General features: G+C 42.4%; 1 protein-coding gene and 1 long non-coding RNA gene across 5 annotated transcripts in view; one reads left to right on the top strand and one right to left on the bottom strand.

The window, feature by feature from the left end:
- Nucleotides 1–4,024: 4,024 nt before the first annotated feature.
- Nucleotides 4,025–9,465, top strand: LOC142463177 (uncharacterized). Its single transcript, XR_012787384.1, has 2 exons — nucleotides 4,025–4,290; nucleotides 9,351–9,465. It is a non-coding gene; the product is annotated as an uncharacterized LOC142463177 (long non-coding RNA).
- Nucleotides 8,710–17,429, bottom strand: part of ELFN1 (extracellular leucine rich repeat and fibronectin type III domain containing 1) — a 438,700-nt gene continuing 429,980 nt past the window's right edge. For all 4 annotated transcript variants that reach the window (XM_075565580.1, XM_075565579.1, XM_075565581.1 and 1 more), the window contains one exon: nucleotides 8,710–13,208. In XM_075565580.1, coding sequence (XP_075421695.1) covers nucleotides 10,402–12,819 — 2,418 coding nt within the window. In that variant the 5' untranslated portion in view covers nucleotides 12,820–13,208 and the 3' untranslated portion in view covers nucleotides 8,710–10,401. The remainder of the gene's footprint in view (nucleotides 13,209–17,429) is intronic.

Genomic DNA, 17,429 nt, shown 5'->3' with positions numbered 1-17,429 from the left:
GGGGAGCAGCTCTTGGGGAGCCCCATCAGGTGTTTGCCTTTGGGGCGTCGCAGATGTACACTGATTGGGTCCAGATTGAATGCCAGATAAGGGTTTAAAGGATATCCCTGCTTTAGCACAGGTGGCTCAATAAAAATGATTGAGCCACCTGTGCTGAAGCAAGGATATCCTTAAACCCTGGCCGGTTGGTGTCTCCTGAGGACGGAATTTGGCCTCCCCTGTAATATCTGGTAGTTACGGTGGATTAAAAGGTGACACAAGTCTTAGCTGTACAAAGTACAATAAAGCCATGTAAAAGTGTACCTGCTGTACATGTGTCACAGAGGTTCCCTAAGTCTCTCTCTAAGGGGCTTCTCCTATATCGGCCGGACAGCTAGGTTTTGGATGAAATTGTCGGTTGAAGTCAATAGGGAATTTTGACCACTTCAGCTGATATAGCCCCTAAAACATCGCACAGATTATATACGAGGGTTGTCGTGCCCCAGTCTTGTATGGGAACCTGCGATTGGTGTATCAGGCACTTCTTATCTCTGTATTCAGACTAGTAATTCTGCAGTTACATGTAATAAAGACTTTATTTTTCATGTGTAATATTTGGAAACTTTACCCTCTCCTCATGCAGGGAAAGTGCTGTAACTCGTGTCATTTTCATTTTCGAGATGTGGTATTAAGTTGTATAGGTCAGCCCGACTATAACGTGCAATTACAGCCTTATTATTCATGGTTCGGGAAACATTATCCTTGGTAATAATGTAATAATGTCAATTACTGGCCCTATTAATATTACAAAAGAGATTCGGAGTTGCAGTGGCAGCCAAAGTTGGCAGAATTAACTCTTGTGGTGCTGGACGGAACATAATTATGGAACCCTGTCCTGCCGCAGTACAAATATGTTACCACCATGGAATGTATTTATATGTGGGTCACACAAAGAAATGGCAACTGCCACATCTGTGGAATAGAGCCAAGAATCAGTTTTGAACATATGAGACATTAAAGCTGCAGTTCAAGCTGTCGTTTAAAAAAAAAATATATATATATTTTCCATTCAATATGTGCTTCAATACAATCTGCACACTGACAAGTGATTAGCTAAATTGCTGATCGATCCATTCTCCTGTGATCGATCGCTGAAATTCGACTGGGGGTTCCCTTAATGCATCTTGGGTACCTTGGGTCTTCTGTTGCACTGACAGCCAAAGTTCTGTGAGGAAGATCATGTGACCAGGCAGGCACTAGGTTCAATTGGGTCACTGCTAGAGAGGCAGGCCTCAAAAATGTGATGCTGTTTCGGAAGGGGAAGGGGATGCGACTTTTTATATGGTTGCTATAGGAACAACAATGCCTGTTACATTAGAATACATTAAAAATGTCTTTAACATTTAAGTGTAGTATTTTCCCATAGTACATAACTGATTTATTTAAAAAAAAAAAATACACATGTAGGATATTGCTGGGACTGCAGCTTTAATGGTCTCTGAGGCAGCTGATGCTAAAACAATCAGTGACTAAAGAAGTAAGACTCACTGAAAATCAGTGATTAATTCTCTTTATTTACTGCAGGAGTGGCCAACTGCAGTCCTCAAGGGCCAACAACAGACAGGTATAGGGGATATCCCTGCTTCAGCACAGGTGACTCAATCAGTGGCTCAGTCTTTGACTGAGCCACTGATTGAGCCACCTGGTGCTGAAGCAGGGATATCTTTCAACCTGACTTGTTGCTGGCCCTTGAGGACTGGAGTTGGCCACCCCTTATACATGTTACATTTGTAGCTATGAATCAACCAATAGCTTAAAAACACAAAAAAATGAAAGTCCCCGTTCTCTTTTATTCCGTCAGCATCGCCTTCTTGTAACGAGCAAAAACATAGGAGAGGAGAGATGGTCGGATTATAGAGGATTAGCTCGTATGGTGCTGGCCTATGAAGTGGACACTCTGGCCACTGCTCCCCTACCTGACCTTGGACCAATTCCTTTTGAGATTTCCATTTAAGCAACCATCTCTCTTTTAACTGTTGCATATTTTCATCGCCCAGTATTTTCCCGAAACACTGGGAAATAATATTTTTTAGAAGCGCCTAAAAAATGTCCACCATGGGGAATGTCTTCGTGCCTCATCTCTACGCCTGGAATCGCGGCAGCGCTAGTTGGGTCCGGATGTGATCGTCTTAAGTGCTGCATATCCACTATTATCCACATCTTAAAGATTTTCAGTGTCCCGCTTACTCCTTCCAAAAACCTTTTTATTCTTTAAGATGCCTTTTCGTTTTGAAAAAAGACATATCGGAAAGAATATTCTCGGGTGAACGAAATAAATCTCTTTTCTTAGAACTGCACATTTGGAATTGTGGCGGCATTTCTTCACTTGGCATGAGATATTAAGAAAGAACCGTGCACTGTATGTTGTCTTTATGCATAATGTATAACCCTGTTCACTTAATGTAACCATGTACTTGTCATCATATCTCTGTGCCCGGGACATACTTGAAAACAAGAGGTAACTCTCAATGTATTACTTCCTGGTAAAACATTTTATAAATAAATAAATAAACGTGCTAAAGAGTAAGAGTGTCAGACTATTATCCACTTTAATGCCAGCATTGCATTGAGAATGAGGACCTATGTCTCACAAACTGCATGAATGAGCTTTCTCTTGATTCCAACATCCATTGTATCACGACAAGCAGGACACCAAGTTCTGCAAACCTATGTTGAAACAAAAATCACAGGTGTTGCATGCATGGGGGGGGGGGGGGGGCATGGCTTTGTTTGCAGCTGAAATATACTTTGCTATATGGGACTCCACCTATAAAGAATAGAAGTCTTGAAAAACAACAGTGATGGGGAAGAGTGCCGGAGGCAATATTATTCAGGCAAATGTTTGAGCCACCTGATGTGATGAGAGATTTAAAATGCTCGTTTTCGTTAACTCCATCCCAACGAGGATTCTGGGAAGCCACGACAGCGCGGAGCAGGCACACGGCCAACAGCATGCGAGGCGGAAAACGCACCTCCCATATGAATACTCCCAACAGGGGAGACAGTTCCCCAGTGATTGTCCCTGTTACCCAGCTGCACAGCAATAACATACTGTGATTATGTAGCATCTTTCAGCTTCAAAGCGCTGTCACAGGTTAATAGGTATTACTTTACAACACTCATCCTTATCTGTTGGCTTATAATATATATATATATATGTCATTTCCCAGAATCCCTTGCTGTAGTGGAAGTGCTGTATGCTGGGTGATAATGGGGAAAGGCGGGGTTGCAGACCTGCCTAAGACATGTAGATGAGCACACAGCTATATTTGCATATTTGCTTTCCTGTGGAGGGTTTTTGTCACTTTTTTTACTCACCATAACTTAACTCGGTATTATGGTTTAGCCTATCCCATAGCCTCTCTTGCATTCCCAGTAAAATCAACCCCACACTGATGAGACCCATCAAGGTCGAAACAGCTGTCTGTGGGTGGTTTTCTGGGTATGCACCTTAACCCTGGCTGTGCTCAAAGCTGTGACCATGCAGCAAGCTTAAGCCTATAGGGAACCATGTTAAAAATGGTTATTGAGGCAAAAAGTGACACTGTGTGCTCATTTGCATGTCATTTCCCAGAATCCCTTGCTGCAGTGGAAGTGCTGTATCCTGGGTGATAATGGGGAAAAGCGGGGTTGCAGACCTGCCTAAGACATGCAGATGAGCACACAGCTATATTTGCATATATATATATATATATATATATTTATATATATATATATATATATATATATATATATATATATATAAAAAAATATATATATATATACAGGGCCACCAACATGGGGGATCTGCCGGGATTGGCGTCACGGGCCCTGCAAGTCAAGGGGCCTGGCCGTGCCCATTATATTTTAAAAAAAATGAAAGGCCATGCCTGCTCCTTTCATTTGTCCTGGGCCCATGATTTCTGTTGGCGGCCCTGTATGTGTGCGTGTGTATGTGTATATATATATATATATATGTGTGTGTGTTTATGTTTGTGTGTATGTATATATACTTCCACTGTCTGATATATCTCTACTCATTCTACCAGTAAGCAAAGGATACGAGCCGCACGTACCAGCATGTACCAGCGTGAGACGGGCTACTTTGTGGAGGAGTTCTTGTTGCCGAAGGAGCCGAATTGGAGGCGACACGGTGCATACATCCCACATCCGGTTGCGGTCAGCGTGGAGTACCGGATAGCACAGCAGCAGCTGCGTGGATTCCTTCGCTGAGACGAATTCTCAAAAACTGCCTGATTTCTAGCGTCGATTGTGAGTGAGCATCTTTTACCTGTTCAGTCCTATTAAATTGTTACACTTTATTACACTAGGAGGGCGCCTGTTCTTTTTTGTTTCTGTATATATTTATATATACAGGTAGTCCTCGTTATGCAACATTTCACTTTACAACGAAGGGCATATCCAATACTTTACAATGCCACCCTAAGGGCCAGAATGCGTTATCCAACGCTCACTGCCACTGATTAACATGGGACTCACTTTACAACGGTTTCACCATCCAACGCTACTCCCAGAGCGGATTCCGTTGGATAACCGAGGACTGCCTGTAGATATATTTCCACTGTCAGACGTATCTCTACTCATTCTACCAGTATAATAGTAATATTATTATTAGTCAGCTTAATTTTACCTGTTGGGCACTTGTTGAGTAACTGTGAAGCTGATCAGAGAGAGGTATGCGGCCATCGAACCTGTCTCCAATCCTACTCGCTGAGAAAATATAATACTTAACTGTATCCGTCAGTCAATTGGTTCTAGTTGCGTTAACACCCTTATCTGGCTTATATGATATAACTTTAGATATATATTTTATAGGGCAGAGAGACTGAGGTAGTACCATCTGACTTCTCCTATTCTTTGCCGGACTTGGAAACAGACATAAACAATTTTTATTATTATTATTATCATTATTTTTGCTAAATCGTTTTCAAAGGGCATACATATTTACAGAGGAAGCAAACAAAGCTCCTTTTACAGGAAGACATTATCTTTCCCATTAGACTCACCTTTTTCCCACAACACCAATCCTTCTGACGTATTTTTCTAAAACACTGATACTTCGTTAATTAACTAGTCTGTACTTCTTGTATAAGGCGTTATATTATAGGTCACAGGAAAGCATCTAGGGACCAAATACTGTTTAACCTGGTCAGTGCTAATTGCCCACTTTGTACTGAGAAAGTCACATCGTCCGCTGCGATGTGAGTAGCCAAGAATATAAAGAAGCTGTTGGGAAGACTGAGCTTGAAAGAAGTTTGCAGTGCAAGGTGTAGAACAGGGGCGGCCAACTCCAGTCCTCAAGGGACACTAACAGGTAAGGTTTTAAGGATATCCCTGCGTCAGCACAGGTGGCTCAAAAAGTGGCTCAGTCAAAGAGCCTGCTTCAGCACAGTGGCTCAGTCGAAGAGCCTGCTTTAGCATAGGTGGCTCAATCGGTGGCTCGTCTTTGACTGAGCCACTGATTGAGCCACCTGTGCTGAAGCCACCTGTGCTGAAGCCACCTGTGCTGAAGAAGAAATAGAAAAAACAAATAAGTGCGCACTAAACTATATACTTAATACAAAGTGTTAATTGTGATGTCAATTTAAATCAAAAAAACACACCCACCATTTGGAAAAGGTAAATAAATATATACCAATGTAGATAAGCGTCTGCTGCTGTGTAAAGGGTAGCCCAAGACCCCAGAATCTAGTAACAAAAAAAACAAACAAAGCGCACAACACTCATCGTGAAAAATTTAAAAACTATGTTTATATATAAGGTGTTTCAAGGTTATGCGTACATCAAGGTAGATTAATCAAGCATAGAGCCACAGAGTGGCAGTTACCAGCGTCTGCAACCAGGAACCACCAGAGCTTCACTCTCCTTTCCACCTACAGGTAGGTGAAATGCCAGATAATTGATGACTCTGCCACAGTCTCAATGTCCTGTAAATAGCGTCAATGCGCTTAGTGGATCCTGGGGAGTGGTTGTCCTTTGCTCGCAAGTAGTACACAGGTTCCTCTGCAGACCTCACTGTGTTTCCCGATCAGTCAGGCAGCGTGACGGCGTGGTCCCGCGGCCCTTCTGTGACGTCAGAGCGCCCGCTCTGCTTTGAGTAACAGCGTCTGCCAGTAATGATTCAGACCTCACTTGGCAACCACAGAGGCAGGCAACAGCGCGGCACATACGCAGAAGAGGAAATCAACTCGGTGTTCAGCAAACCGTTTGACAACAATAAAATACACCTTGGAACATGAATAATAAAAATATATAGGTTGAATGGTATCTCTACTACGCGGCGTTTCGTAGCTCAACAGGCCACTTCTTCAGGGAATAGAACACATGATATCTGTATCAGAGTTTATACCATTCAAAACCATATGATTGGTTAACAATTTGGTAGTATCAACGATAGAGACCACATGATATTACCAAAGAGGAAGGAATCACCTGTTGTAACTGGGTCTCTTGATATTCCATTTGTGACTACCTTTAATTCTGTGAGTGTTAAAATTGAGGAAATTTAAAAAAAAACATTGGGCAATATTAAATAGGGATGTGTTTTTAGGGGGCCACATCCCACCAGCACCAAAATTCATTTACAGGAGAGCTAAGAATTTTAAAAATACCTTGGCTCCTAGTGATATTTTTCCGCCAATCCATAATAGGGATAAGTTATGGCTAAATAAATCTGTAGGTAATTTTGCATGTGGTAAGTGCTCTGTTTGCCACTATCTACATAAAGTGAGGAAAACTTTTAAATCATTAGTTAATCATGAGGAGTTTAAAATTGAAGAATTTATAAACTGCAATACCACCCATGTGGTTTACTTGATTGAATGTATATGTTGGTCGCACTAAAAGGTGTTTGAAAGTGCGCATCCAGGAAAACATTAGGAATATTAAAAATGGTTATGATAAGCACAGTTTGTCTCGGCATTTCTCTGTACACCATAAAAAAGACCCATCTTCCCTTAGATTTAAGGGTATACACACTGTCCCCTTAGGGAGGAGAGGTGGTGATAGAATCAAGAATCTCTTTATCCAAGAAACATTCTGGATTTACAAATTAGAATCCCACACCCCTAAAGGGTTAAATGAGGATGTGGATATATGGTCCCTGTATTGATTCTGTCATTTAAATAATTCATGTCTGCTTCGGAACTAATTCTTGTTTCTTTCTTTCAGATATAAATCTTTGCCATTTGTTATTTTTATGGTTAATTTTAGTATTGCGTTTTATGCAGCTTTTTAAGTATTAAAAATAAAATGTTTTTTTTTTTTTAGGCAGCTCTGATTTTGCAGCTGTACTGCATTAGCATGGTGCATAGTGATTCGTTGATACTACTAAATTGTTAACCAATCATATGGTTTTGAATGGTATAAACTCTGATACAGATATCATGTGTTTTATTCCCTGAAGAAGTGGCCTGTTGAGCTACGAAACGCTGCGTAGGAGAGATACCATTCAACCTATATATTTTTATTATTCATGTTGCAAGGTGTATTTTATTGTTGTCAAACGGTTTGCTGAACACCGAGTTGATTTCCTCTTCTGCGTATGTGCCGCGCTGTTGCCTGCCTCTGTGGTTGCCAAGTGAGGTCTGAATCATTACTGGCAGACGCTGTTACTCAAAGCAGAGCGGGCGCTCTGACGTCACAGAAGGGCCGCGGGACCACGCCGTCACGCTGCCTGACTGATCGGGAAACACAGTGAGATCTGCAGAGGAACCTGTGTACTACTTGCGAGCAAAGGACAACCACTCCCCAGGATCCACTAAGCGCATTGATGCTATTTACAGGACATTGAGACTGTGGCACAGTCATCAATTATCTGGCATTTCACCTACCTGTAGGTGGAAAGGAGAGTGAAGCTCTGGTGGTTCCTGGTTGCTTACGCTGGTAACTGCCACTCTGTGGCTCTATGCTTGATTAATCTACCTTGAAACACCTTATATATAAACATAGTTTATTACATTTTTCACAATGAGTGTTGTGCGCTTTGTTTGTTTTTGTTTTTTCTTCTATTGAAGGGCGCCTGTGCTAAAGCAGGGATATCCTGAAAACCTAGCCTGTTGGAGGCCCTCAGGGGCTGGAGTTGGCCACCCCTGTTATAGAATCTGGGTGGGAAACCTATTTTCCCAATTCTGTCTGTCTGTAGCTCCTTCTATCCACTCCTCTCGGGCACATTGCATCACAAGAACACGATGGCAATAAGAGACATGGAATAGACAGAGTGTCAATGAGTGATAATTCCTTCATAAAAAAAAATGTCAACCACTGCCGGTATAAAGTGAAGTTCTGCATGTATCTAGGTAGCAATATTGTTTGACACATCTGGACTTGTATGTGTAATTCTCCCAGACTGGCCGTGTTAGCAGTGAACAGAAGCTACTGCCCTATCCTTAGAGATACATCAAATACACACAATATTAACCTGCTCATTGTGTCTTTGTACAGACCAATATGCAAATGTGTTCATGCGTGGTGCTGAAGGCTGCAAACAGAACAATTGATGTAATATGATGATGATTATTCCTGTGCGATGTGTGGAGTATATGTCTTGATTTGAGGCAGGGTACTGGGTGTGGTATCCCGGTTGGTAAACCAGCAAAAGCGGCACTCAATAAATCCAGGAACCGAAATGCTAAATATCACCCCAATCATGGGATGTGTATGCATGAAACATGTTGGTATGGTAATGCCTTGCCATTTTTTCCCATTCTTGATCATTAAACATTTTTATGGATAACGCACTTTCCTCCTAATTTTTGGGATATTTCCGGTTGTGCTCAGCCATTTCTTCCCTCTATTAAAGACCAATATGGCATGTTTTCAAGCTCACTACAAAGCATCTCAAATAGCCCCTCTTTCCCTAAAAGTGCAGCTCCATTTAACAACGTCTGTTTGACAGTAAAATCATTTTTTCTTTTTTATTATGTTTTTAAAAGATTTTAAAAGTGGCGTTTGAAAAGTGTTGGCAAAAACATTAAACTGAACAGTTTAACACAAAATGTCATATATTGAACAATATATATATACAGTTTTAGTTAAGTGCCTATTAGAGGCTTATAACTAAATGTGTCAGCAATCTAACCACCGGATAAAAATGTTTGTATATTGTTATTTATTCCTAATGGAAAAATATTGGATAATGTCTCAGTTTTTTTTTTTATCAGTGGTCTGGTTGATGAATTAATAATGAAGGCCCCAAAAATGGGGGCAGACTAAGTGGAACTTCACCTTTAACCCATTCGTTCCTAGGAATAATAGGCGGGAATCCAGTTTTCTGTAAGAATGTGTCTTTTTTTTTCTTTTTCTCATTGCAGTTCATCTCATTCAGAACTTGGAGACAGTCATTCAGCGGAAAAAAAGAATAAAACCAACTCGTAAAACAACAAACTGATTCTTCTTTTTTTTTTTTTTTTTCTCTCCTTTTTTTTTTTTTTTAAACAAAATAAAGTGAAATAATAATGAAAAACAAAAAAACATCCATTTTGTTTTGAAAATCCATGATTAAAACCTGATACAAACAGGGTGATTTATTTGATTTTTTTTTTTTTAACACCTTCGCTGTCAGAGCAGCAGCAAAGGGGTTAAGATATAAGTATATACTTTTAAATCTTATTTATTCTCTCTTTCTTTACAGCAAACGTTGCAAATATAGAAAATTATATCTGTAAAGTGTAGTAGTGATCACAGTTTTGAATGCAGCTGCTCATATTTTTGTAATGGGAGCCCTCCTCATAGCCAAAGTCCGCACTGGAAGACTCAGTTGAAGTAGAAATAAACATAACGAAAGGAGTTACTGTCTGTTAAAGTCTAGTATTGTGTTCTGTCTCGCGGTGATGGAAGGAATGACATGTCACACAAGAAACCACACAGGTCAGAGTATGAAATAACATGCGGTAATGCAAACAGAGTTCCAATCACTCTTCGGACGTCACTCTTTCCTTCACTTTGCCTATTTTTTTTTTCTTATTTTTATTTTTCTTTTGTAATAAAAACAAAAAAAAAGGAACTCTTCACAGTTTTAGCGCATCGATTTTGTTTTCCCCGATTTGGTGCATATACTCACAAACGTGAGATATATATATATATATATATATTGTATTTGTAAGAACTTCGCTTTTTCTATATGATGTATAATAATCTTATACTTTCTCTATTTTTTCTTTTTTTTACTTTCAGACAGTCTCGAGTAAAAATTAGCTGCTGCTACGTAGTTCGATTTTGGTCCTGTTAACCTCTTTTCCGCTATAGAGACCAGTAGAGTGTCGCACCCGCTATGCTTTGCGGGTCTCTCTGGCTGGGACAGCGTTAAGGGTTATGTACGTAAGTTAAGTCACGGTAGTTGGAGGTGAGGGGAGAGGTGAGGACTCAGGACTTGTGCTGGGCAGAGACACCCTTCCAGTAGTCTAGGATGTCATGGAGATCCTCATCTTTGGCAAACTGGACCTTTTTGCGCAGGGCATGGCCGGCTGCCATGTACTCTTCTTCTTTGTGGCGTTTGCGGTGCAGTTTGAAGCGCTCCCAGATGCTGTGGGAGGGTTTGCAGGTGTACTCAGGGCTGGAGGTGTAGCTCAGGTTGTGATAGTGAGGTGAGAGTTGGGAGTAGGCCAGCTCCCTTGGACGGGGCCGGGTCAGAGGTTCCAGTATGGAAGGTTTGCGCCCTCCCATGTTGTCGTGCTGTGGAGGCTGTTGCTGCTGTTGCTGCTGCTCACCCTGGTGTGAGCCTGGGTAGGAGTGCCGGTGCTCGGTATACTGGCGGATCTTTTCCGCTTCCGCTCTCAAGATGGCAGCGGCTGGGGTCACAGTGAGGATGGTGTCAGCGGTGGGGGAAGTCTTCTCAATGTATTTAGCTTCAGACTTGTGAGCCGATCCCTCGGAGCGAAATGATCGTGGGCTGCGAATAGAACCGCTGGACGAGGTGCTCGAGCGTTTTGGCGGCACTTCCATGCTGTGATGTCTTTGCAATGGGTGGGTGTAGCTTTCCTTGTACACTGGAGAGAGGAAGCCATGCTTGCTTGGAATTTGCTCAGACATCATTACCAGCTGGGGCTCCGCTGTGGATACTGCTCCTGACTTTCCCCCCTGGAAGGAGGTGGACTCAGACTTCAAGGCATCTATGCAGTTGTTAATAATCTGGTTGACCTTGTCGACCTCCTTAGCGATGGTGGAGATCTCTGCCACAGAACTCTGGCTGTCTTGTGGCATGGACATCTCGCAATCCCTTCTCTCAGACTGTTCACCAGTACGCACCTCCATGTAGTTTCCCTTGGTAGTTTTAGGCGTCCCCCCACTTTCTATGAGTTTGTACTGCTCCACTTCCCCCACTGAGGGTAAGTAGGGAATGCGTGATATAGTCTCAGGGCCCATCATCTGCCCTTGAGACAGCTGGTTGATGCTGGGCGTCTCCATCTCAGGTCCATACTTCAGTTCTATGATTGTTTTCTTCATGTTGCTCCCAGCCTTTTTGTGCTTCTCCTCTTTCTGCCGTCTCTTGCGCAGGCAGTAATACACAATACCCAGGATGATGACCATGCCGAACAGGCAGCCCAAGATGGTCATGATGTAGTGAGTGGCAGTGGATGGGGTAGGCACAGGTTCCGTTTTGGTATGGCTGCGAGTGTAAAAGGCTATGCAGGTGTGGTTGAACCTGAGAGAGTTGCGAATGGAGGCCACACAGTAAGTGTAATTTGTATTGGCTTTTAAGCCATCCAGCTTGATGAATTCCTTTTCTGTCTTCAGGTTCTGGATATCAGTGAAGAAGCTGTTGTTGTATTGGACCAAGATGTACATCTTGCTATACGGGTAAGGTATTTCTGCAACCAGAACTGCGTCTGTGTGCGTTTCTGTGTTTAAGTTGACACTGAGGCTGACCTTGGAATTGGCAGGAGGTGTGTTTAAAGAGATCAGTGGGGTTGTGCCATCCCCAGAAAAGCAATCCTCTTCTGAGCATGGGCTTTCAGGAGGACCAGTAGTTGCTTGATACCTTGGAGACATGAAGTGTGGCATCATTGTATATGAGCCATCTGTGCAGAGAGAAGACAGCATTCCAAGAGCATTGCGATAGCTGGATCGACCTTGGCCCAGCAAAAAGTAGCCAGTATAGTCTGGTGGAGAATCGCACTGCATGCGGTCATAGGTGCGGGTCATGTTGGTGAAAATGTCCAACCACTTCAGGAAGCCCAGAAGCTCACACGAGCAGTAAAAAGGGTTACTGTACAACTCGCACACAGTCAGCTTGTTGAGGCCCACGAATGTGTTGCTGTCCAGCCTTTGGATGCGGTTCATGGACAAGTCAATGTTCATAATGTTTGGGCACTCCCAAAAGGCATTTGGAGTCACAGTTTCAATGAGGTTCGCTTGGAGGTAGAGGTACTCCAACTTGCCCAAACCCCTCAGAATGCCCTCAGTGAGATTTCTCAATCGGTTGTAACCAAGCTGAAGCACCTGCAAATTGAACTGACCTGCAAAGGCTCCATCTTCAATGTAGGATACCTCATTCTTGGTGAGGTTGAGGTACGTCAGGTTGCCAAAGCGGCTGAGTGATGAGTAGTGGACGCTCTTTATTTTATTCTCATTGAGCCGTAGGTCCACAATGGTACTGTTAATGTGCTGTGGTATAGACTCATAGGGTGGCTGGTTCTGGCTGCAGATAGCAAGCCAAACAAAACCCTTATCACCTTCAATCAACCAGCAGTCTGCCCGTACCTTGCCTGTGTAGAAGAGGGTGAATAGGACTAATACCCATAAGCACAGTGCTGGCATCACTATTCCTCTGTGATCTGCCATAGAGAAAGAAACCCTGGAGGGGAGACTCTTTGTATACTGCACTTAAGTTTGATGAAAGAGAATTTGATTATAACACAATATCCCCTTTTCTAACTTTTCTCCACATCTGTACAACCAAATGTGCTCTACACATAGAGAGTGCTGACATTAAGTCTTTTCCCGAGAAAGACCTTTAGTGAGTAGGGATTCAAGTTACTCAGAGAGACACTTGGAAGCAAATTATTTGTCCATGTTGAAGGTTGAAATCATAGGCGCTCTCCAAAGTTTTTGTTACTCTCTGCTATTGATTTTCCTCTTCCTTCTGCTGCAGTACATTTCCTAGTGGTCACTGGGCATTTCCCATGTTTGCTTCTTGGCACCGAGTTTGTCCTTCTGATCCGCAGGTTTTCCTGGAGGAATAAGCAGAAGAGAGAAATATATCATTAAAAACACTATAGATGTCACTTCTCTTTCATTTGAATATGACAGGTGAGCTGCTACTGCGATAAAACATTACTCTAATCCAGTGTTTTTCAACCAGGGTTCCCCGGGCATCCCTAAAGGGTTCCCTGCAATTTTCAGGTAACTTTATAATTGTACCAAATGCAGAAGAATTTACCATGTATCTGATCTCAGACGCGCTATTAGAGAGGGTTGGGGTTCCTTACAATGCATCTGATCTCAGACGCGCTATTTGAGAGGGATGGGGTTCTTTACAATGCATCTGATCTCAGACGGGCTATTAGAGAGGGTTGGGGTTCCTTACACTGCATCTGATCTCAGACGCACTATTAGAGAGGGTTGGGGTTCCTTACAATGCATCTGATCTCAGACGTGCTATTAGAGAGGGTCGGGGTTCCTTACAATGCATCTGATCTCAGACGCGCTATTTGAGAGGGATGGGGTTCTTTACAATGCATCTGATCTCAGACGTACTATTAGAGAGGGTTGGGGATTCCTTACAATGCATATGATCTCAGATGCACTATTAGAGAGTGTTGGGGTTCCTCAGAATTTCACATGGGGTTCCTTAACTACAAAAAAGTTTGGGAACCTCTACTCTTATCAAAATCTCTACTGCAGGGCTCTTCAACCAATTCTCCAAAGCGGCAAGATCAGAACACATTCAGGATTAGAAGGGCCACAAGCTTCTTATAAAGTCATTTTAGATACATTTTAAAACTAGCAAATAATATTTAATCATTTTGCAAGTATGCATAACATCTGTACCATATATATTCACATTACTCTTACTTACAAGGGAGTTTTAGTGTGAGAAAGTGCACTTTGCTGCTGCTAATTTCATACTACACTAGTTGCTTGGCCAGTGGAAGAGCCCTGCTCTACTGGATGTGACAACGTTTGCAAGGATACAACTCACGATTGGATGTCTCAGGAAGCCAAAGCAACGGAAGGTGTCGATGCAACGGATTAGTACAGCTGAACCCCATTATAACGCGGTCTTTGAGGGCCACAGAATGAGACCGCGTTATAACCGGGATCGCGTTGTAGCAGATCGCACTATAACGGGGTTGAGCTGTATTATTATTATTTATTTTACCAGTCTCCCGACTGCTAAACTGGGGTAATATCATTACAACAGAACATCACCCCTGAGTTATAATCTTCCACGGGATCCTTTTTCTTGGATAAATATAATATAATTTTTTTACATTTGCCCCAATGTTGCAGCCGGGTTTTTTTAGCAAAAAAAAACAAAAAACATCAAAGATCTTAAGAATGAAATATATTAAAATATGACGTTTACCCCTCTCACTGCTGGATGCTTTCAATCATATGAAATACCTTCCACCTCGATACATACTTCATACTACAAATGTTTTAAGTTATGAAATATAATTAGGAAGTGAAGTAGGAAGTAAAATAGTAATTAGGAAGTAACGTAGGATATATGTACTGCAGTGTAATGAGACATTTACAAAGTAGCTTTGAATTATTCTTCATGCCCAGTAAAGACGCTTCTGCAGCCATACAAGCAATGAGAAGGTGGGCTTACAATAATAATGCTGACACATTTTTATTTAAGTAGTAATAAAAAGAACAAATGTAATGGGCCATCAGGTGGTGATTTAGGCTACGGCCCCGCTGCCTGCGCTGCACGCGCGTCTGCGAGGCAGGCAGCGCGTGCAGCTGAGTCCCCCGGTCTGCAGAGAGCTGCAGGGGGAAAGACGGGGGGAGGGGGTTGACAGGGGTGCGGCCTTGACATCACCCGGCAGGTTCGCCCTCATTGGCTGAACCACCGGGGGGCGAGGCCTAGCGTTCCATCGCGACTCCTGCTCTCAATTTTCTTGAGAGCAGGAGTTTCTGTTGGCGCAGCGTGGCGCCCCAACCCCCTTCGCAGCGGGCCCGGCCCCATTGTGTGGCGGCTCTTGTGCCTGCAGCGTCCGCCACAGCGGGCGCTGCAGTAGCCAGCGGGGACTGGGCCTTAGTATGTAGAATCACAGCCTGGTGTTGAAATATAAATGTGTCTGATGTAACGAGAAAATGTTACGATGACTGAAGAGAAAGGGAACTTGAGTTGAACGCCTGAGGCTTTCTACATGCGTTCAAGCTCCTGGCACAGACGGACATTACTACATTTCCCCCTCTCTATATGCACGTCTCGTTCTCGCCCTGAGATATGCTGCACCCGGGATGAGTTTCTCTTGCAATATAGAGCACTGTAATAAACGCATTTTATCAGGAGCAGAGTTTAATTTCGACATATTAGAGCAAGCAATTTGACAGTTATTTGCTTTACAAAGTGTGAATGAAACGACAGCATTAAGGGGAAGAAACGCGAAGAGAGGCTAATAACACAGATTAATGGATTGCAGAGAGTCACATGTCTGGGGAACAAAGATCTAATTTTAGGCCTAAGAATGTTTCTTTTACGGCTCACGGTGTAACTGATAAATACCTGCAGAAGTGTATGTACTTGTCATAGAAAAACACACAAGGACAATAATTTATTTGGGCATTATTTATTTATATATATATATATAGCAACTGTAAATATTACTGTATGCTCATTTGCATGTCTTAGACAGGTCTGCAACCCTGTCTTTCCCCATTATCACCCAGCATACAGCGCTTCCAATGCAGCAAGGGATTCTGGGAAATTACATGCAAATGAGCACTCAGTGCCACCTTTTGTCTCAAGCTCGTATTACAGCAGCTTTATATATTGCAAGAGGCTCGCAACCACAGTACCTGGAAGATTATTGGAGAGGCATTATTCCTTTATCAACAAGGGCTGAAGATAATTATATATATACACATACAGTTAGGTCCAGAAATAATTGGACACTGACACAATTTTCATAATTTTGGCTCTGTACGCATCCACAATGGATTTGAAATGAAACAACCAAGATGCAATAGAAGTGCAGACTTTCAGCTTTAATTCAAAGGGTTGAACAAAAATATTGTATGAAACGTTTAGGAATTGCAACAATTTTCATGCACAGTCCCCTTATTTCAGGGGCTCAAATGTAATTGGACAATGTTCATTTTTAAAACTTTGTCGAGAATCCTTTGCAGGCAATGACTGCTTGAAGTCTGGAACGCATGGACATCACCAAATGCTGGGTTTCTAACTTTGTGATGCTTTGCCAGGCCTTTACTGCAGCTGTCTTCAGTTGTTATTTGTTCGTGGGTCTTTCTGCCTTAAGTTTTGTCTTCAGCAAGTGAAATGCATGCTCGATCGGGTTGAGGGGAAAAAGGGGAAAGCAAAATAGTATAGTAGTGTTTTTAATGTTAAAAACACAAAGTACTATTTAAGGGAGGGATACAGAGAGGGAAGTTAGATAAACCCCTGATGAAGACTTTGCAGTGGAAACGCGCGTTGGGTGATATCAGTGACTACTAAGGAGCCCTTGTTGATGACATCTAGAGTGGAGGACAACTTTAATCAGCCCAGTACCTGCTGTGACGGCCGTGGAGTGGATGCTGTTGCTGTGAATACCTTGTCTGACCCTATGACCCAGGGTGGTCTGAATGCTCATAAACAAAGGCACTTATGTAAGTGGAATACTTTGTGTTTTTACCATTAAAAACAGTACTATACTATTTTGCTTTCCCCTTTTTTGTATATGGAATTTCCCCCCCTCTATGTGGATCTGGAGAACCTGTCTGGAGACATAAGTTGGTAACTTTGAACAACCACAACGCTTTCATTTCACATTAAACACGTGAGTGCAAATTCTATAGAACTTCCAGCATTGAAGCTATTTTGTTGGAGTAGACAATATTGCACTATTTTGTGTTTTTACTTTCTTTTCCATGTCCTGATGTGATTTGCGCACCTGTTTCTCCTTCGTTGGATAAAGATATGCCTACTTCCTGGAGAGTGTTCTTCACTTGGCTGGATGTTGTGAAGGGGTTTTTCTTTACCATGGAAAGGATCCTACGATTATCCACCACTGTTGTCTTCCATGGACGTCCAGGCCTTTTTGTGTTGCAGAGGTCACCAATGAGTTCTTTTTTTCTCAGAATGTACCAAACTGTTGATTTGGCCACTCCTAATGTTCCTGCTATCTCTCTGATGGATTTTCTTTTTTTTTTTGCAGCCTAAGGATGCCCTGTTTCACTTGCATTGAGAGCTCCTTTGACCGCATGTTGTGGGTTCA

This window comes from Ascaphus truei, chromosome 11 (genome assembly GCF_040206685.1).
Source record: "Ascaphus truei isolate aAscTru1 chromosome 11, aAscTru1.hap1, whole genome shotgun sequence".
Classification (NCBI taxonomy): domain Eukaryota; kingdom Metazoa; phylum Chordata; class Amphibia; order Anura; family Ascaphidae; genus Ascaphus; species Ascaphus truei.
This window is presented reverse-complemented; position numbering and strand designations above follow the sequence as displayed.